This window comes from Lonchura striata, chromosome 1A, assembly GCF_050655825.1.
Source record: "Lonchura striata isolate lonStrDom1 chromosome 1A, ASM5065582v1, whole genome shotgun sequence".
Taxonomy (NCBI): domain Eukaryota; kingdom Metazoa; phylum Chordata; class Aves; order Passeriformes; family Estrildidae; genus Lonchura; species Lonchura striata.
The window spans coordinates 63,840,105-63,854,803 of NC_140741.1; the positions used below are offsets into that span (position 1 = coordinate 63,840,105).

At 37.5% G+C, this 14,699-nt stretch overlaps 1 protein-coding gene across 4 annotated transcripts in view; it reads left to right on the forward strand.

Moving 5' to 3' along the window:
- Nucleotides 1-1,090: 1,090 nt before the first annotated feature.
- ORC5 (origin recognition complex subunit 5) overlaps nt 1,091-14,699 on the forward strand; it is a 70,729-nt gene continuing 57,120 nt past the window's right edge. For 2 of the 4 annotated variants that reach the window (XR_014951811.1, XM_085568364.1), the window contains exons 1-7: nt 1,091-1,140; nt 3,858-4,035; nt 5,532-5,624; nt 7,524-7,721; nt 11,182-11,256; nt 13,398-13,509; nt 13,850-13,980. Coding sequence is in view for 3 of the 4 variants with exons in the window: in XM_085568364.1 (XP_085424490.1) it covers nt 3,925-4,035; nt 5,532-5,624; nt 7,524-7,721; nt 11,182-11,256; nt 13,398-13,509; nt 13,850-13,980 (720 nt within the window). In the remaining variant the exon portion in view is untranslated. Of the gene's footprint in view, nt 1,239-3,857; nt 4,036-5,531; nt 5,625-7,523; nt 7,722-11,181; nt 11,257-13,397; nt 13,510-13,849; nt 13,981-14,699 lie in introns of all 4 variants that reach the window. The other 2 variants (XM_085568365.1, XM_021534697.4) reach the window with 2 other exon arrangements.

Sequence of the window (14,699 nt, forward strand, 5' to 3'; positions counted from 1 at the left end):
TGAGTTGCACAAGCCTGGGCACTTGGTGATATTCCAGAAATCAAACACCTTGCTATAAAAACTTTTTACTATTTATACATTTTAGCAAACAATGGAGACAGTGTTAATTTCCTACAAGTTACAGAGTTCTCTTATTAATTAGTATTCATTAGCTAGTGATTCGCTTCTTATGCTAATTAGTCTGCATGCTCAAACTTTCTCTTCTTTTGGGTCTGGGGGTTTCTTGGGTCCATGGTCACCGTCTGCCCCTGCCGGAATTACCTTCTACCCAGTGGGAGCTGATTTAGCACAGTTGGCTTTTCAAGTTTTTTGCTTATCTCGGGTGTTCTGCCAACTGTCCTCGAGGCCCGTAAATTCTGCATCCTTTGTGCCCGCTACTAGTGAGTACATCCTTCTTCCCAAGCCTCGTTAACCTGCCCCGAGCTCTGAGATCACTGGAACACGTCCAGCCCTAGACCTTAACACGGCACTTCTACCAAACTTGTCTTCCTAACACTGGTCACCGCTTAGAGCTTGCTAGGCATTCTCTGTTTCACAGATTAATTCTCCATTCTTGTTGATTGGATTTCAAACCATGCAAAGATCAAAGAACATCCCTTCTTAAGAAAAGTTTACATGTTTCGCATTTTGCAACACCCTCAAGCCTGTCCCTGTGGGAGAAATGGCTCAGCCCTGGGGCTCCCACAGCGGCAGGGTGCCCCAGCGGCTCTCCCAGGGGGATAACACGGGATATCCCGTGGGACACCCAGCGGGGGAAGCGGCAGAGTGCCCCAGCGGCTTTCCCAGGGGGATAAACCCAGCGGGGGAAGCGGCAGAGTGCCCCAGCGGCTCTCCCAGGGGGATAACACGGGATATCCCGCGGGACACCCAGCGGGGGAAGCGGCAGAGTGCCCCAGCGGCTCTCCCAGGGGGATAACACGGGATATCCCGCGGGACACCCGGCGGGGGAAGCGGCAGGGTGCCCCAGCGGCTCTCCCAGGAGGATAAATGGGATATCCTGTGGAACACGCGGCGGGGTAAACGGCGCATTCCCCTCACGGCCGCCCCGCCCCAGGCGGGCCCGCGTGGCCACGGCGCATGCGCGCGGGCCGAGGCGCTGGGCAGCGGCGCGCGGCGGCGGCGGGAGCGAGTGAGGAGCCGGTGAGAGGAGCCGGTGAGAGGAGCCGGGCTGGGCGGGAAGGAAGGAAGGGAGGCAGGAATGCTGTGAGGAGCAGAACTGCTTCTGTTCCGCTTTCTCGGTAGGAATCGGTGCGGGAGCGAAACCCGCATCAGGCTGAGCCGGCCCTTAGGCCGGGAGCACCCTCAGCCTCGCAGGCGTGGCGGAAGGAGCCCGCGCTAATGGAGGCCGGGGGTCGGCATTCCCCCTGAGCCACGGCACGCCCGTGCTGGCCGGGGGGCTTGTGGGGCCTGAGGGGACGCAGAACCGTGCTAATCTCTTAAATTCAGTCATTTTTGTATGTTATTTTTGTGTTAGAGTGTGGAAAGGCTGCCAGCTGTAGGTATGCTAGGACCAGTGAGTTGAGAGAAATCCTAGTAAATCATGAAGTCCCGCCGTGAAGTTTAACTTGTGCTCTTCTTAGCTGTGAAGAGGTCTCAGGTCTCAGCTGAAAAGTGATTTTGGCACCTTCCTGGTCTGGTTAGTGTCATACCTACACCTTCCCCGGGCTGGAACACCCTGAATTCAAGCTTTGGCCGACACTTACCTTCTGTTATCATTACCATTTAATCTAAATGAATTATTTCGTGAACTCGTTGCTCTAGGCATCCTTTATCGTGAGCACATGAATGGGGTGCTGTTGGAGATTGAGACACCTACGTATAGCCGGTAGAGATGTAGGTTTTATTTCGCGGGCTGAAATGTGTGTGGTGGAAGTTGCTATTTGCAGGGTGTGCGAGAAGCAGGCGGGGCTGGCAGATACGGTGCGGTCGGAGGGAAGTTTGCCTGGGAGTGACCTTGAAAAACTGAAGTGCTTTGTGGAGTGCTTCAGATGCGTTTAGGACACAGTCAAGCCCTGTTCTTATGTAGCCAGTGGAGCAAAAGGGCTGTTTTTTTTTTTGTTTGTTTTTTTTTTTTTTTTTTTTAATTTACACAAGGTTTTCATCCTTTTCTAGTACTTTTCCCCCACTTGTTTGTCCTGGGTTTTAGAGGCTCCTGCCATAGTTTTTTTCTTTTCGTCCTTGAAATAACTAGCTAATTTTTTAACGTAATCAAGCTATTTGGATTTTTGCTTCTTCATTCCATTTTGAATGGATACCTGAATAGGTATGGTGGAAAGATGCACAGACTCATTCAAAGCTGGTAAAATACACCAAGGCTCTTTGTATGATTCTGTGTATAGGAAATAGTTTGCTTGATACATGTGATTGTGGGGTTTTTTTGCCCCTAACAACAGCATTACTTTGACTTTCCATACTTAGTATGCGATTGACTTATAAATAAACATATTTTTCAGGTTACTTCTGATTAGTTTCTTGATATCTAACTGTAGTCCTTATATGTGATGTGATTACTTTAAAGTAGGTGTAATATAAGTACTAAGTTAGTTATATCATCAGTGATATAATTTTTTTCCTCATTAATTCCATTTATTTTTCTGTTGATGATTCTACAATCCCAGCTTTTACTTTAGAAAACACTGAAGGCAAAGTGTAAAAATAAAAGAAAATGTATTTTCTCAAATAAATTTATGGAAATACTGACCAGAGATTTGTCCCAAAAGGAACTCTATTTTAAGGTATTTCCATAAATACATTTATATTTACAAACCTCCTTGTAGTGCAATCCACTACTGCATTTTCCCTTCAGAAAAGTTGGTTTTCCCTTTACCTTGCTCTTTCTGATTTCCTTCTGCTAACCTAATCTTTTTTCCTGTGTTGTTGTACTTATAGCCAGCATAATATATATGCCTGTAAATACTTACATTTAAAACAGTTGGGAGTGCTTTGTTTTATTGTCTTTGTCTTGATAACATATAGATAATCCTGTCACTTGATATCTTTATTGCCTTAATGAAATTTCCAAGCTTTCTTTTTGATTGTTGTGTTGTGTTTGACAAAGTCAGAAACCAGCTGTTGAGGTTCAGTTCTCTCTGCATGTTGTCTGTATCACAACAGGTAAAAGTACCATCTTTCCAGCAGTTTTAGAAGTGCAGAGAATATTGTTGAGGTGTTGTTTTGTGTTCTGTCACTGAAATCCAACCTTCCCAGTGTTAGAGCAATCAAGACCTTTGTTTTTCTTTATCTAGTCCTTGTCTAAAAGGTAAATTGCCATTAATATTAGTTTTATGTAACTGGTTTGGACTCCTACTATTTTTAAAGAGTATTTCCAGTCTTTACCATCAACTGGATTTTCTTTATATGCCTGTGCTCCTTCCAAGATGGGGTTAGCATTCCTGTTGGCAGCCAGAGATCTATTACTTTGTCATCCTTATCTTTCCTTATGTCCTACCTCTTTCCTGTTGTTTGATGATCACCTTCCTGATCATCATCCCTGCTCAGGGAGGTGATCATCTATGACTAAGCTACTCATTTTTATTTTCTTGCTAATTTTAAGTGTATATAAAATCAGAATTAAATGTGTAATTCCTCAGTTAACTAAACTGTACTGATTTGCTCATATCCTGTATACCTTTATATTTTGATTTGGTTTTTTTTTATTTTGTCTGGTGTGGAAATGTCTATATAGTTATGTAGTTAAGTCCAATTAACTCCTTATGTAGTTAAGTCCAATTTTACCAAGTCTTTTAAGTCTATGATAGTTACATGCTTTTCTTGAGCTAGAATGTCTGTTTAGATTTTCTATAGATTCCTTTTATGTGTATAGATGCAAGTGATAACAAAAACTTTTTATTTTCCAGATTTTTCTTGTCTCTGCGCCTCAGAAAGGACATGCATATTTAGGTGACTAACTACAGGACTAACAAAATGCCTAATCTTGAACATCCAGCGTACCCAGCAGCTGACCTGCTTCACTTGGAAAGTTTAGTGCCTTGTCGGGAATCCCAGGTGTCCACGTTGCTGTCAATATTTGGCGAGGTAGTGCTCTTGTATTCTATGTTTGACTAGAACAAAGGCATTCCGCTGCCTCAGGGAAGAGAATAGAAATTTAAGGGTATTTTTGTGATGTCACTGTGAGTGTGCTTTGGTTGCCTCTTTGTTGAAGTTTAACCATCTTTAACATTAGTGTTTGGCAGCAGGTTCTGGTATGTTGGAAGGTTGAAAGATGTCTTGCAGCTGGAAGGACCTAAACAAACTTAGAGCTATTTGTGTTTGTCTCTCTTAATTCTGATTTTGTCACAACTCTATTCTCTCTTTGCCAGTTATTACCAGGGAGTAAGTCTCTTCCTCCTAGACCTAAAGTTATGGGGTGATTTTTTTCAATGTCAGTGTGGAAATTGTTTGGTTTTGGTCAGTGTGGAAATTCTGTTTGGTTTTGACCTGTTAATCTAATATCCGAGTGTCTGAATTCTAAGTACATTAAATTGTTCTGATTGATAGTAGTTTTGAGACTGGTCATAAGAGTTAAAAACCACTGGCTTGATAAAAGAGTCTGTTACTGCTTCACAAAGCTGTGGTAAAAAGTAATGAGGATTTTTAATTGCAAACTTATAAGCAGTTTGCTTACAAGAATGTCTGCTTACATTCAGTAACAAACTGGAAGTTAGTATCTGTTTTCTGTCTCTAATTATGGATACTAATAATAATAACATCAAATTACAGTATTCATATTTTATGTATGTTACAAGCATAGTGACAACTCTTCTTAAATATAGGTACTTCAATTCTTGATCAATGTTGAGATACTCAAATCTGCATGTTGTGCACAAGAGTGTTTCTTACTTCAGATAAACTGACTTATTTTTTTCATAAAAAGTGTCAGTTGTCTTTTTATATTAATTTTTAAGCCAATATACAAAATTCTTAGAAATTAACACAAAAACCTGTTTTCATTTTCACCTGTGTGAAAACCTGTTCAGAATGGAGAAAAAGAATAATTCAGTTATTTTTCCTGCATCTTAAAAAAACTATATGAAATGAACAGCATTAGGACCATTAAATAGATACATCAAATATTACCTTGTGAAAGAAGAGCAAGGTTTACACCTCCTTCACACCATTTAATTATTTGCTGTTTGGTCCTAATGAAAAGAAAGGCAATTTGTAGAATTTGCAGAAGCTAGGAGAATGTATGACTTGCAATTTGTGCTTGCCACGTGTTTCAGTTAGTTAATTATATTGAATTAAGAGCTCACTGCTTTTCTGTGTGTGTGTGTTTCTGTTGTTTGTTAGAGCAGTGTCACTGGCAGTTATGTGATACTTGATTCTTGCAACTTGCCCCCCAGCATTTCAGCAAAGATGTAACGTAAAACTTGATATGTTGATTCCATAATAATTGCTGCATTTTATATTTAATGCCTCAATTTAGGAGGTGACTTTTCTTTCAGGGGGGAAAGTTCATTGTTAAATCTTTTATTTGTTGAATGAAAAGAAGAAGAATTGAAACAATAACAACTTTTTTTTCCCTCCCTTAGCGTCAGCAGTTTAGTTTTCCATGCATCTTTATCTATGGACACACATCTAGTGGAAAGACATATGTGATGCAAACTCTTCTAACTACCTTACAGGTAAGAATGGTCACAAAGGATATTGAATTTACAGTTTATAACCATGGCTCCTCAAAAATAGCCTCTACTTTCTCAAAATGGTTTGTTTTCTCAACCATTTCTGCCTTCCTGATTCTTCTCCACTTACTGTGTCATGAATGCATCACTCTGCTTGCTAGATCACTTAGGATAAAATGAAATTGTGCATTCTGAGATATCAATCATAATAACCTTTTTAAGAAAGTTTAAAAAAGATAAAAAAGGAGGCAAATATTGTTCACCTTGTCTCTATGACTTAGCCTGAAGTAGCTCCATTGATTCCTTGATTTAGTTTTTTTCCAAAACATGTTTTACTGTCCTCCTAAATTGTAGGGTGTCATTACAGAAATTCCTGTCTAGATCTGTTAATACCTCTGTCTTCGTCAGTCATGAAATTCAGGGATTAAAATCCAGTGACAGGTGCCAACTACATGCCTAAACTATAAATTTCCACTTGTGTGTTTCTATAGCCCCGATACTTTCGGCTTGTCCAAATGAGCTTATCATTTGATCTGCAGGTTTTATGCAGGAACTCCTTTCATTAAAAGGAGTTTCATCTGCAGAAGGAGAAGGGGCAGGGGTTTATGATCCTCTTCCTTCAAGCAGCCTTTGGTGCCTTGCTCACAGCAGTGAGCTGACCTCTCACACCATATCCAAAGGTGTGGCCAGGCCCTGGGAAGTGTCTGGTTTGAGCAGCAGCTCTCTCTGCAGAGCTTCTTGTGCCATGTCTGGGTGTCTCCTGTATGTACTGTGGTGGTGCGAATCCCATCTGAGGCACCCAACTTTCCTTCTGCTATAGAAGTGCAGCACTTTGAAAGCACATAGCTGCTTTTTGGTGATGTAGCCCTTTCCTTTTCATGGTGTTTAAAACCATAGAACAGCTTTTTATTACACGCTGTGTGAGTGGATTGCTAGCATGTACCCATACTTCCTCGCATCTGCTGAATCATATTTTAAGTAGGAAGACTGGGATGAAGTACTTGCTTTTTTTTTTTTTTTTTTTTTTGGTTATAGACAACCACATTCCTGCATCCCAGTGACTAATGTTTTCCAGAGGTTTTAATGTTCAGTATGAAAAAGAGCATCTGCCTTAGCAGAGATTATAGAGTTGTGCAGATAAGCTATGTCATAAAAATAGGGTTGCTAGAAAATTACCTTTTTTTGCCTTAGGCAGGTTTGACTACTGGTATTGTTTTATGGGTTATGGTGCATTCTATTTAAAAACAAATGACTGTAGATTTTCAATATTATGAAATTGATACTTATAATGTATCTCATACTCTGTTTTTTTTCACTCCCTGTTTGCTTGGAAAGATCTGTTTTTCTGAAAATGTTCTGCACAATCATGCTGATGACACGAGTCTGATATAGAAGCTTACACTTTATCATTTGTGTGCATTGAATGCAAAAAATGTTCATTGAATTTAAAAAATGTAGTTCTGGGGAGATTACTTTCTTTGAGATGTCTGTGTTTTCTAAATACTGTAATTTGTAATAAGCCATTTTATGATACTGTAATGTCTTACAGTTGTCTAAATTTCTTTGAGCTAAATGCTGTTTGGTTTTCTTTTTGTCCATTGCTCACAATTTCTCAACATAGTTAAAGGATGCATTGTGCTTCAATGTTTAAACGTAATTCAAAGGTATACTTCCATTTGAAGATTCATCATCTCTCTTTTCACTTTTTATTTATACATAATATTTTGATTAGGTACATAATTGATCTTTTTTTTAACAAGTTATTTTGGTTCTTACTTGTAATATATTCTGCTGGTAGGATATGGTTTCTTTGTTTTTTTCATATGGAAGAGAAAACTCTTTCTGGAGTATTTACACTGAAAAAGCCAAAAGCAGTTGTGTAATTTTTCTTGTTCTCTTCAGCTTCCTCATGTGTTTGTGAACTGTGTGGAATGCTTTACATCACGACTTCTGCTAGAAGAAATTCTCATCCAGCTGCAAAGCTGTTCGTCTGGCACAGAGCAGACCTCTCCTGTGCATTGTGATACTTTGAATGACTTTGTTCGTCTCTTTAAACAAGCTGTGGACAGTCAGGAGCTTCAAGATCAAACATTATACATTGTAAGTAATTTCATTTTAATGTCCAGTCCCATTCCTGCTAAGAGGGTGTGGGTAATGGCTATTGATGGTTTGTATGTGAAATGTGTGCCTTACAGAGCAGTTTGCACAAAATTTCTCCACAGACCTCATTCAGAACCTGTTGACAGGTTCTTTCTGTTGGCTTACAGGCTTTAGGTGAGGTTCTGTACTTTTCCTGGTTTTAGATTTTTTTCTACACAAAAACTGTATAGCATAACTAATAACATAAATTATAACACACATTTAAATTCAGGATGTAATACAGTTACAAAGTCTTTAAATATAGAGAGCCTATATTTGTTTTATTATTAGTAAGTCATGCTTATCTGTTTCCTTGTGGAAAATAACATCACAAATGAGAAAGCAGAGGTGAGGAATAGGGCAGAAGGGAATATGGAGAATGGAAATGACAAGGCTTGGTTTGCTAGAATAGAACTTAAGGATAATATTAAAGTACTAAAATGCATCATTTCCTCTGTAAAAGTGCTTTTGAGATCATACATCTTCAGCTACACTTGTGGCCCTCAGAAACAGGTCCTATAATTTTAAAATTAAGATGAGAGAAAAAAAGGACTGCAATGAAAAAAGTGGTGATATGCTCAAGTGGAATAAACAGCAGATTGCAGAGAAGTAATCAGAATTAGGTTGCAGGAACGATTTAATAAGTGTAATACTAGAACACGAGGATTTGGTTTAGGTCTTTGGGGTTTTTTACTGTGATAATCTTAACTACATAAAGGAGTCAAAAATTGCAGACTATAACAGCATTTATTGTGTTGAGAGATGAACATGGAAACAAATTTCAGTCATATAAGAGGTCTGATGAAAGGACAGTATGGTAGCATTAGTAGCATTTACAATTTGTAGCAGTAGTGATGTGTAAATGTATATATAGTGTGGACCTGCACATTATAGTGACTAAAATTTTAGGCCAGCAGTAGGAATGAAGGGTTTTTTTTAAAGTCTTGAAATTGATTATTAAGAAAACAAGAACATGGTTAAGGTTGATTGCTGTGAGAAACATGCAGTGTGATTACTCAGGGTCATTAAGCTCTCAGTGTGCCCATACTGCTTTAGGGTTTTTTTGCAGTCAAACAAGAAGTTCATAGTTACACTGAACATTCTTCATCCTGTTTCACAAGCTGTAGTTGGGTATGTTTTATTCCCATTTAAAAATGTTTTGCCACTGAGTTAAAAACCTTCATATCATGTTTAGTGGAAACAGTACTATCTCATTGTTTCCTACAGGTCACAAGGTTAATAAATTGGACATGCTTCTTAGAAATTGAATGAAGAAAATAGTGTACCAACACTTAAAACAGACAAAAAGTTATAAATAGAGAAGTAGTTTAGCTTACTGTCACAAAAGTAACATTCTTCAGCAATTCCATAAGCACAAAATTTATCTCTAATAACCTTCAGTGTATTTCACATAATAATTCTTGCAGTAAATTCTTACTTTCAGATTAGTATTTGGATTAAAAACTATTCTACATCAGCAAAGAATTCTTCACCTGTTCTGTGAAAATTGGCATCACTCATAAAATTAGAAAGTTCTTGAACAATGGTTGTAGAAAATAAAGCTTTAAATAACTACAGAGGTTCAATTGTATCATGAAAATAGTTGTTGCCTCGGAAGAATTAAGTATTAAATTAGTATTTCAGTTACATTCTGCATGGGGACAGAATTGGGAGGAACCAATTCGTGTTTATTAACGTATGTAATCTGGATTTATTGTAGAGTGGTTTAAATTGAGACTGATGGAAGACAAGCATGCTGGTAACATAAACTGGCAATACTGACTTATTCAATTTCATTTCAGTAGTAAATAATGTAATATTTCAGCTCAACTCAGAGTAAATGAAGATAAATGTTTACATTTGAGCAAGAGATTCTAAATGTTTCTCTTAACCCAGGCATAGGTGCTGAATATTTGTGATTACTTATGAAAAATGAATTTATTCATTTTAACTACCTGAAAAATTGGAGTGGATATAACTTGTTGTCATTCATACACTTACAATATTTAGCACTTTACAGAAGTATCAAGCTACTTTGTTTAATGTAAGTGAACAGCTGGTTTTAGGAAGTATAGACTTTTTAAAAAAAATTGAAGAGTGGCAAGTGTACATGGACACCCACCAAAGAATAAGGCATAGATTTATAGACCCGAGGGAAGGCTGTTTCTATAAACCACTTGACATTTTCAACAAGCCAGGGTCACAGTGTATTTTTTCTGCTGTAAGTAGGAACCATAGTTTCCCATTTAACTAAAAAATGTAATCTGCTTAGGTCAACACCTAAAAGCTTTGTGTTTGGTAGCTGTATGTTGCTGGGTCCAATAAGCAGTGTTTTATTAGTAAAAATACATAGCCAGCCTTTGGTCTGTAGTGTAAAGCAGTCTTCATTCCTGGAGTCACTTATTACATGAAGCAAATGCAGATATCAATATAAAATCACATGTTGTAGTTTTTAACAAGTTCACAACGTGCGAGATATTGATGCAGAGATTGTTCTTTCAGATTTGTGTGGTGGGATTCTGAAATAATATTTTCAGAAAGTGTTTGGTTGTCCACATAAAGTTTTTTTCCTTATTGTGGACAACAGAAATCATAGATGTTGTAAAATTTTGATGGAGAGAAGATATGTAATAGGATAGAAAATACAGTTTTCTACAGACCTATAGTTTTTATCTCAAGAGCAATAATTCTAAAGAAGTAACAAGCTTCAGAATTCAGATTTATATTGCAAGTAGTAAATAAGCCAAAAGAAATTTATTTCTGTTCTCTTTTTTCATTTCTTTCAAGATTTTAGTTATGCTGGAAATACATATTTTTTTTACCAAAGAGTAACCATGGATGTCTTCATGCTTCTGTTTTAATTCTTCAGACTCTAAAATGTTACTTGCTTAAGATGTTTCTTGTTTAAGCTGTACATATGCTGCATCTGTTACTGCTATGTGAAGTTTGCATACAATAAATCCTGTAAATTCCTAGGCTGCAAATGATGGCAAGAAAAAGTTTCTCTCAAAATTCAGAATACCAGCTCTTATTTGTTTTTGAAAAAGCATATAATAGTAGGAAAAGACAACTCTCCTAGAGTAAGCATGTAGTTACATTGCTACTGTACTACATGAAAATTTGAAACATAAGAAGAATTTTGGGAAAAAATTGAGGTTTCAGTGGTTGTTAAAGGTATCATGACTTTGTTGTGATATTCCTGACTGGACTTAAATAATAATTCTTCTTGCCATAAGGCATGCGAATGTTGCTTGTCTAGAGATTGTATTCTTTTTTAGATGAAGAGCTTCTTGGGCTTCCTGGAAGCACTTTTGAAGCAATAATCTCTCCAATTCAGTTTCCAGCAGCTAAGAATTAATTTTAAGTCCATGTGAGAGTGGAAATTGAGTTTGTCTGTATAATATCATTGTTTTATTAAAAGGTTCTGGATAGAGCAGAGCAGCTGAGGGAAATGGAAGCGAACATCCTGCCAGCATTTCTTAGGCTTCAAGAGTTGGTGAGTGTCTGGAAAGAAATTATCATATGTGTCCTGCCTGTTGAAAGTAACTGAATATGTGGTACACCCTGTACACCAGGGTCACAGATCAAGATAAGTGATTCTTTAGATGAGAAAAATTGAAAATTTAAGCCTCACTCCCCCAAAATAGTGGTCAAAACTAGAAACCAAACTAGAATTTAAACACTGGGAGATTTTTATTAGACCCTTTTTTTTTTTTTTTTTCAGTTGTGGTTAATGGTATCTTATTTACAGTGTCTGATGTGTGGACTCTTTGGAGCCTCATGTCAGATTTATAGCTGTCTTTTCTAGGTTATTTGTCTTTTTAAGAAGGAAATTTTCAAGAGACTACCAGCTGTTTAATTTGGCTGGAGCTGCACAGCTCAGCAGCTGTGAATGTGCTTTGACTTGCTGGAGAGTTTTCTCACACTTCTCCTGGAACTGTGCCTCAGTAAATTTCTGATTGGAGTAAACCACAGTGTGCTTGCCTTTCTCACTTCTGAAGCATCAAAACTTTTGCCTTGAAATAAGCAAAAATGGTACATTCCCTGAAAAGAAACTGAAGACAAAACCGTAAGTTCCTGGTACTTTGAAATATCTGAGCATGTAAATAGCTGAAATTATGCTTGTTATCGCAAAGCTTTTGTGTAGCGCTCTTAATCTTCTGGTCACATTGATTTCTCTACTGAATGAAGACTGATTCACAGCTGTGTTCTTATTCTTGACAGCTGGTGCATTTTCTGTCTTTTTGTCTGTTCTGCTCATGTTCTGGACTAGGCTTCTGAAGCAGAAACAACCTGTTCTGCAGAGAAGGGAGGTGAACTTGGGTCTGTAATTGGTGTTCAGGGATCAAAACGTCATAGATTAAGACTTATATACACCAGGAATGCCACTAGTAGGAGGGAGGGATATCATGGCACTGGTGGGTCACTGCTGAAGAATAGGTCATGGATGCTTGATTTCCCTGAGGATTGTGGTGGCAAGTACTGAAGTTCTTCATAGTGGATGATCAGTAAAGAAGTGAGCTGAGTGTATCTTAGTACTTCTGTCAGCTGAAACATTAGGAGTTCTGGGAGAGGAAATCAACTGAAAGAAATGCAAGAAGATAGTTTCTTGTTGAAAGGGAAAAAAATATTTATGTTCCATAAAAATGAAGAAGAAACAGTAAAAAATACGGGTGGATGCCACTTCACCAAGAAAGGGGAAAAGTAAGTCAAAAAAGATTTTCACTGTATTTCAGGGAAGGGAATAGACATTTAAATTTCTTTCAAGTCATTCACAACACAGTCCATCAATCAGTTCAATCAAGTTCCTTTCTTTTGTTTTATGGAGATTCCTTAATAGTTTTCAAATGTCTTTCTTGAGTAACCATATTTAAAAGCATCTTTTGTTAGGCAGAATTTTTAGTATAGTTGCAAAAACCTTGCAAAGAAGGGAAATGACACATCATCTTCACAGATAGTTTTAGCTTCATATTAAGTAGCTAATATTTCGAAGTGTGACCAAAATATAACAGTATTGTTTTTAATATGAAGCGTTTTGTTACCTATTGATCAAACATCCAGTCTGAAGCATGTATTTTGTCAATAAAACAAAAATACATTACTATGAACAGCTCCATTGTTGTTAACTAGTAAAACCATTGGGAGAGTAAACAGGTAATAATGCATTTTTGGTTTGGGATGTCTGTGTGTTTGTTTTTAAATACCAGATTGCCTTTAAAATAAAGTAATAGATAGCTTGGTTCCAGAGGCACTGTTTCCTTTTTGCATTTTAGCTGCTTCTTTTTGCTCTGAAAGTCTGTGTTTAATTACTAAAGTAAAATGTTCTCTTAATTTTAGGGTGGAATCTACTTGGTATTGTGTATCACCCCACAAGGCTTACATGTCAGTGAAATGGCAGGGGTTGGAGAGAAATATCATATAATTATAAAGATTTGCAAATGTATGATCTGCTTGATTAGGCCAGCTGAAGCTTTAATGCAAATTACTAGTATAGAAATAAGCTGTAAATTTAATGATTTTTGTGAAACAGAAAAGTCACAATAATAATTTTTCTCATTGATGCTCTAACATGCACAGTTTTTTTGTTATTTCTCTGCCTGTCATTCTCTCATTCTGTTTTTTCTATTCCCTGTGTAGACTGACAGAAATGTGACAGTTGTTCTGCTCAGTGAAATAGTGTGGGAACTATTCCGTCCAAACATGGGATGCTTTGAGCCATTCACCATGTATTTTCCAGATTACAGCATAGGTAAACTAATCTTTTAATCTGCTTTTTGGGGATTATAGAACACTTTGTCAAAGGACATTCCAAAATTTTTTCCAGGTTTATTAGTATGCCTTTTACAGAACCCAGAATATGTAATAGCTGCTGGAATGAAGTCTGTATTCCCACAGCCTGTAAAGGTCTTGTCTTTTTCTGCTTGCCAGAACATCTCAAAGTAATGTTTTGTGCTGGTTCTTCAAATATTTGTAGATTTTGGTGGGTTTTGTTGGTGTTTATTTAGTGATGGTTATTGTTTGTTTTCTACAAATGTAGTTGATTTATTAAGTTGTCTTGAAAACAGCAAAATTTATTTTTGTTTAAATAGGACATCTGCAGAAGATCTTGTCTCAGAATCATCCCCCAGAATATTCTGCAGATTTCTATGCTGCATATATCAATATTTTGCTTGGTGTCTTCTACATGGTCTGTAGAGACCTGAAAGAACTTCGGCATCTGGTGAGATGAGCTTCTTTAGAATTGCTGTTTTGTTTTGGGATGTCTTTTGCCAAATGAAAGTCTAGATTTATTGTTTTTCTGAAAGTCTAGATTTATTGTTGAATATGGACAAAGGAAAATTAGAGATTATATAGAATGATTGGGTTGGAAGGGGCCTTAAGGGTCTAGTTCCAGCTCCCCTGTCATGGGTGGGGACACCTTCCACTAGACCAGGCTTTCAGGTTGCTCAAAGCCTCATCCAGCCTGGCATTGAGAACTTCCAGAGATGAGGCATCCACAGCATCTCTGGCAGCCTGTTCCAGTGTCTCACCACCTTCATAGTAAAAATGTCTTCCTTATATCTAGTGTAAATTTGCTCTTCTAAGAATGTGTTAGCCTAAAATGTAGTTGCCCTAGAAATCCATAACAAAGGTTGCAGATATTTTGGTGGTTGTAAAGGGCTTCCAGTGTTGTGTAGTTTTCTGGTAATAAATTGATAGTGATTAGAAAAAGGCATTTTAACCACATAATGTAATAGTAAACAAACTTAATAGAAGAAAATTAAGTTACTTGATGGCAACATTTGTATAAGCTTAATAACAATTACAAGCATTATCTTAATCCAATTATTATTGAATTAACAGTACAAGAAAATTTTACAAGTTTGACATGATCAGTTAAGAAATTGGTGCTCGAGAGATGATCTGAATGTTGTGCCTGTGTTTTCCTCAGGAACATGC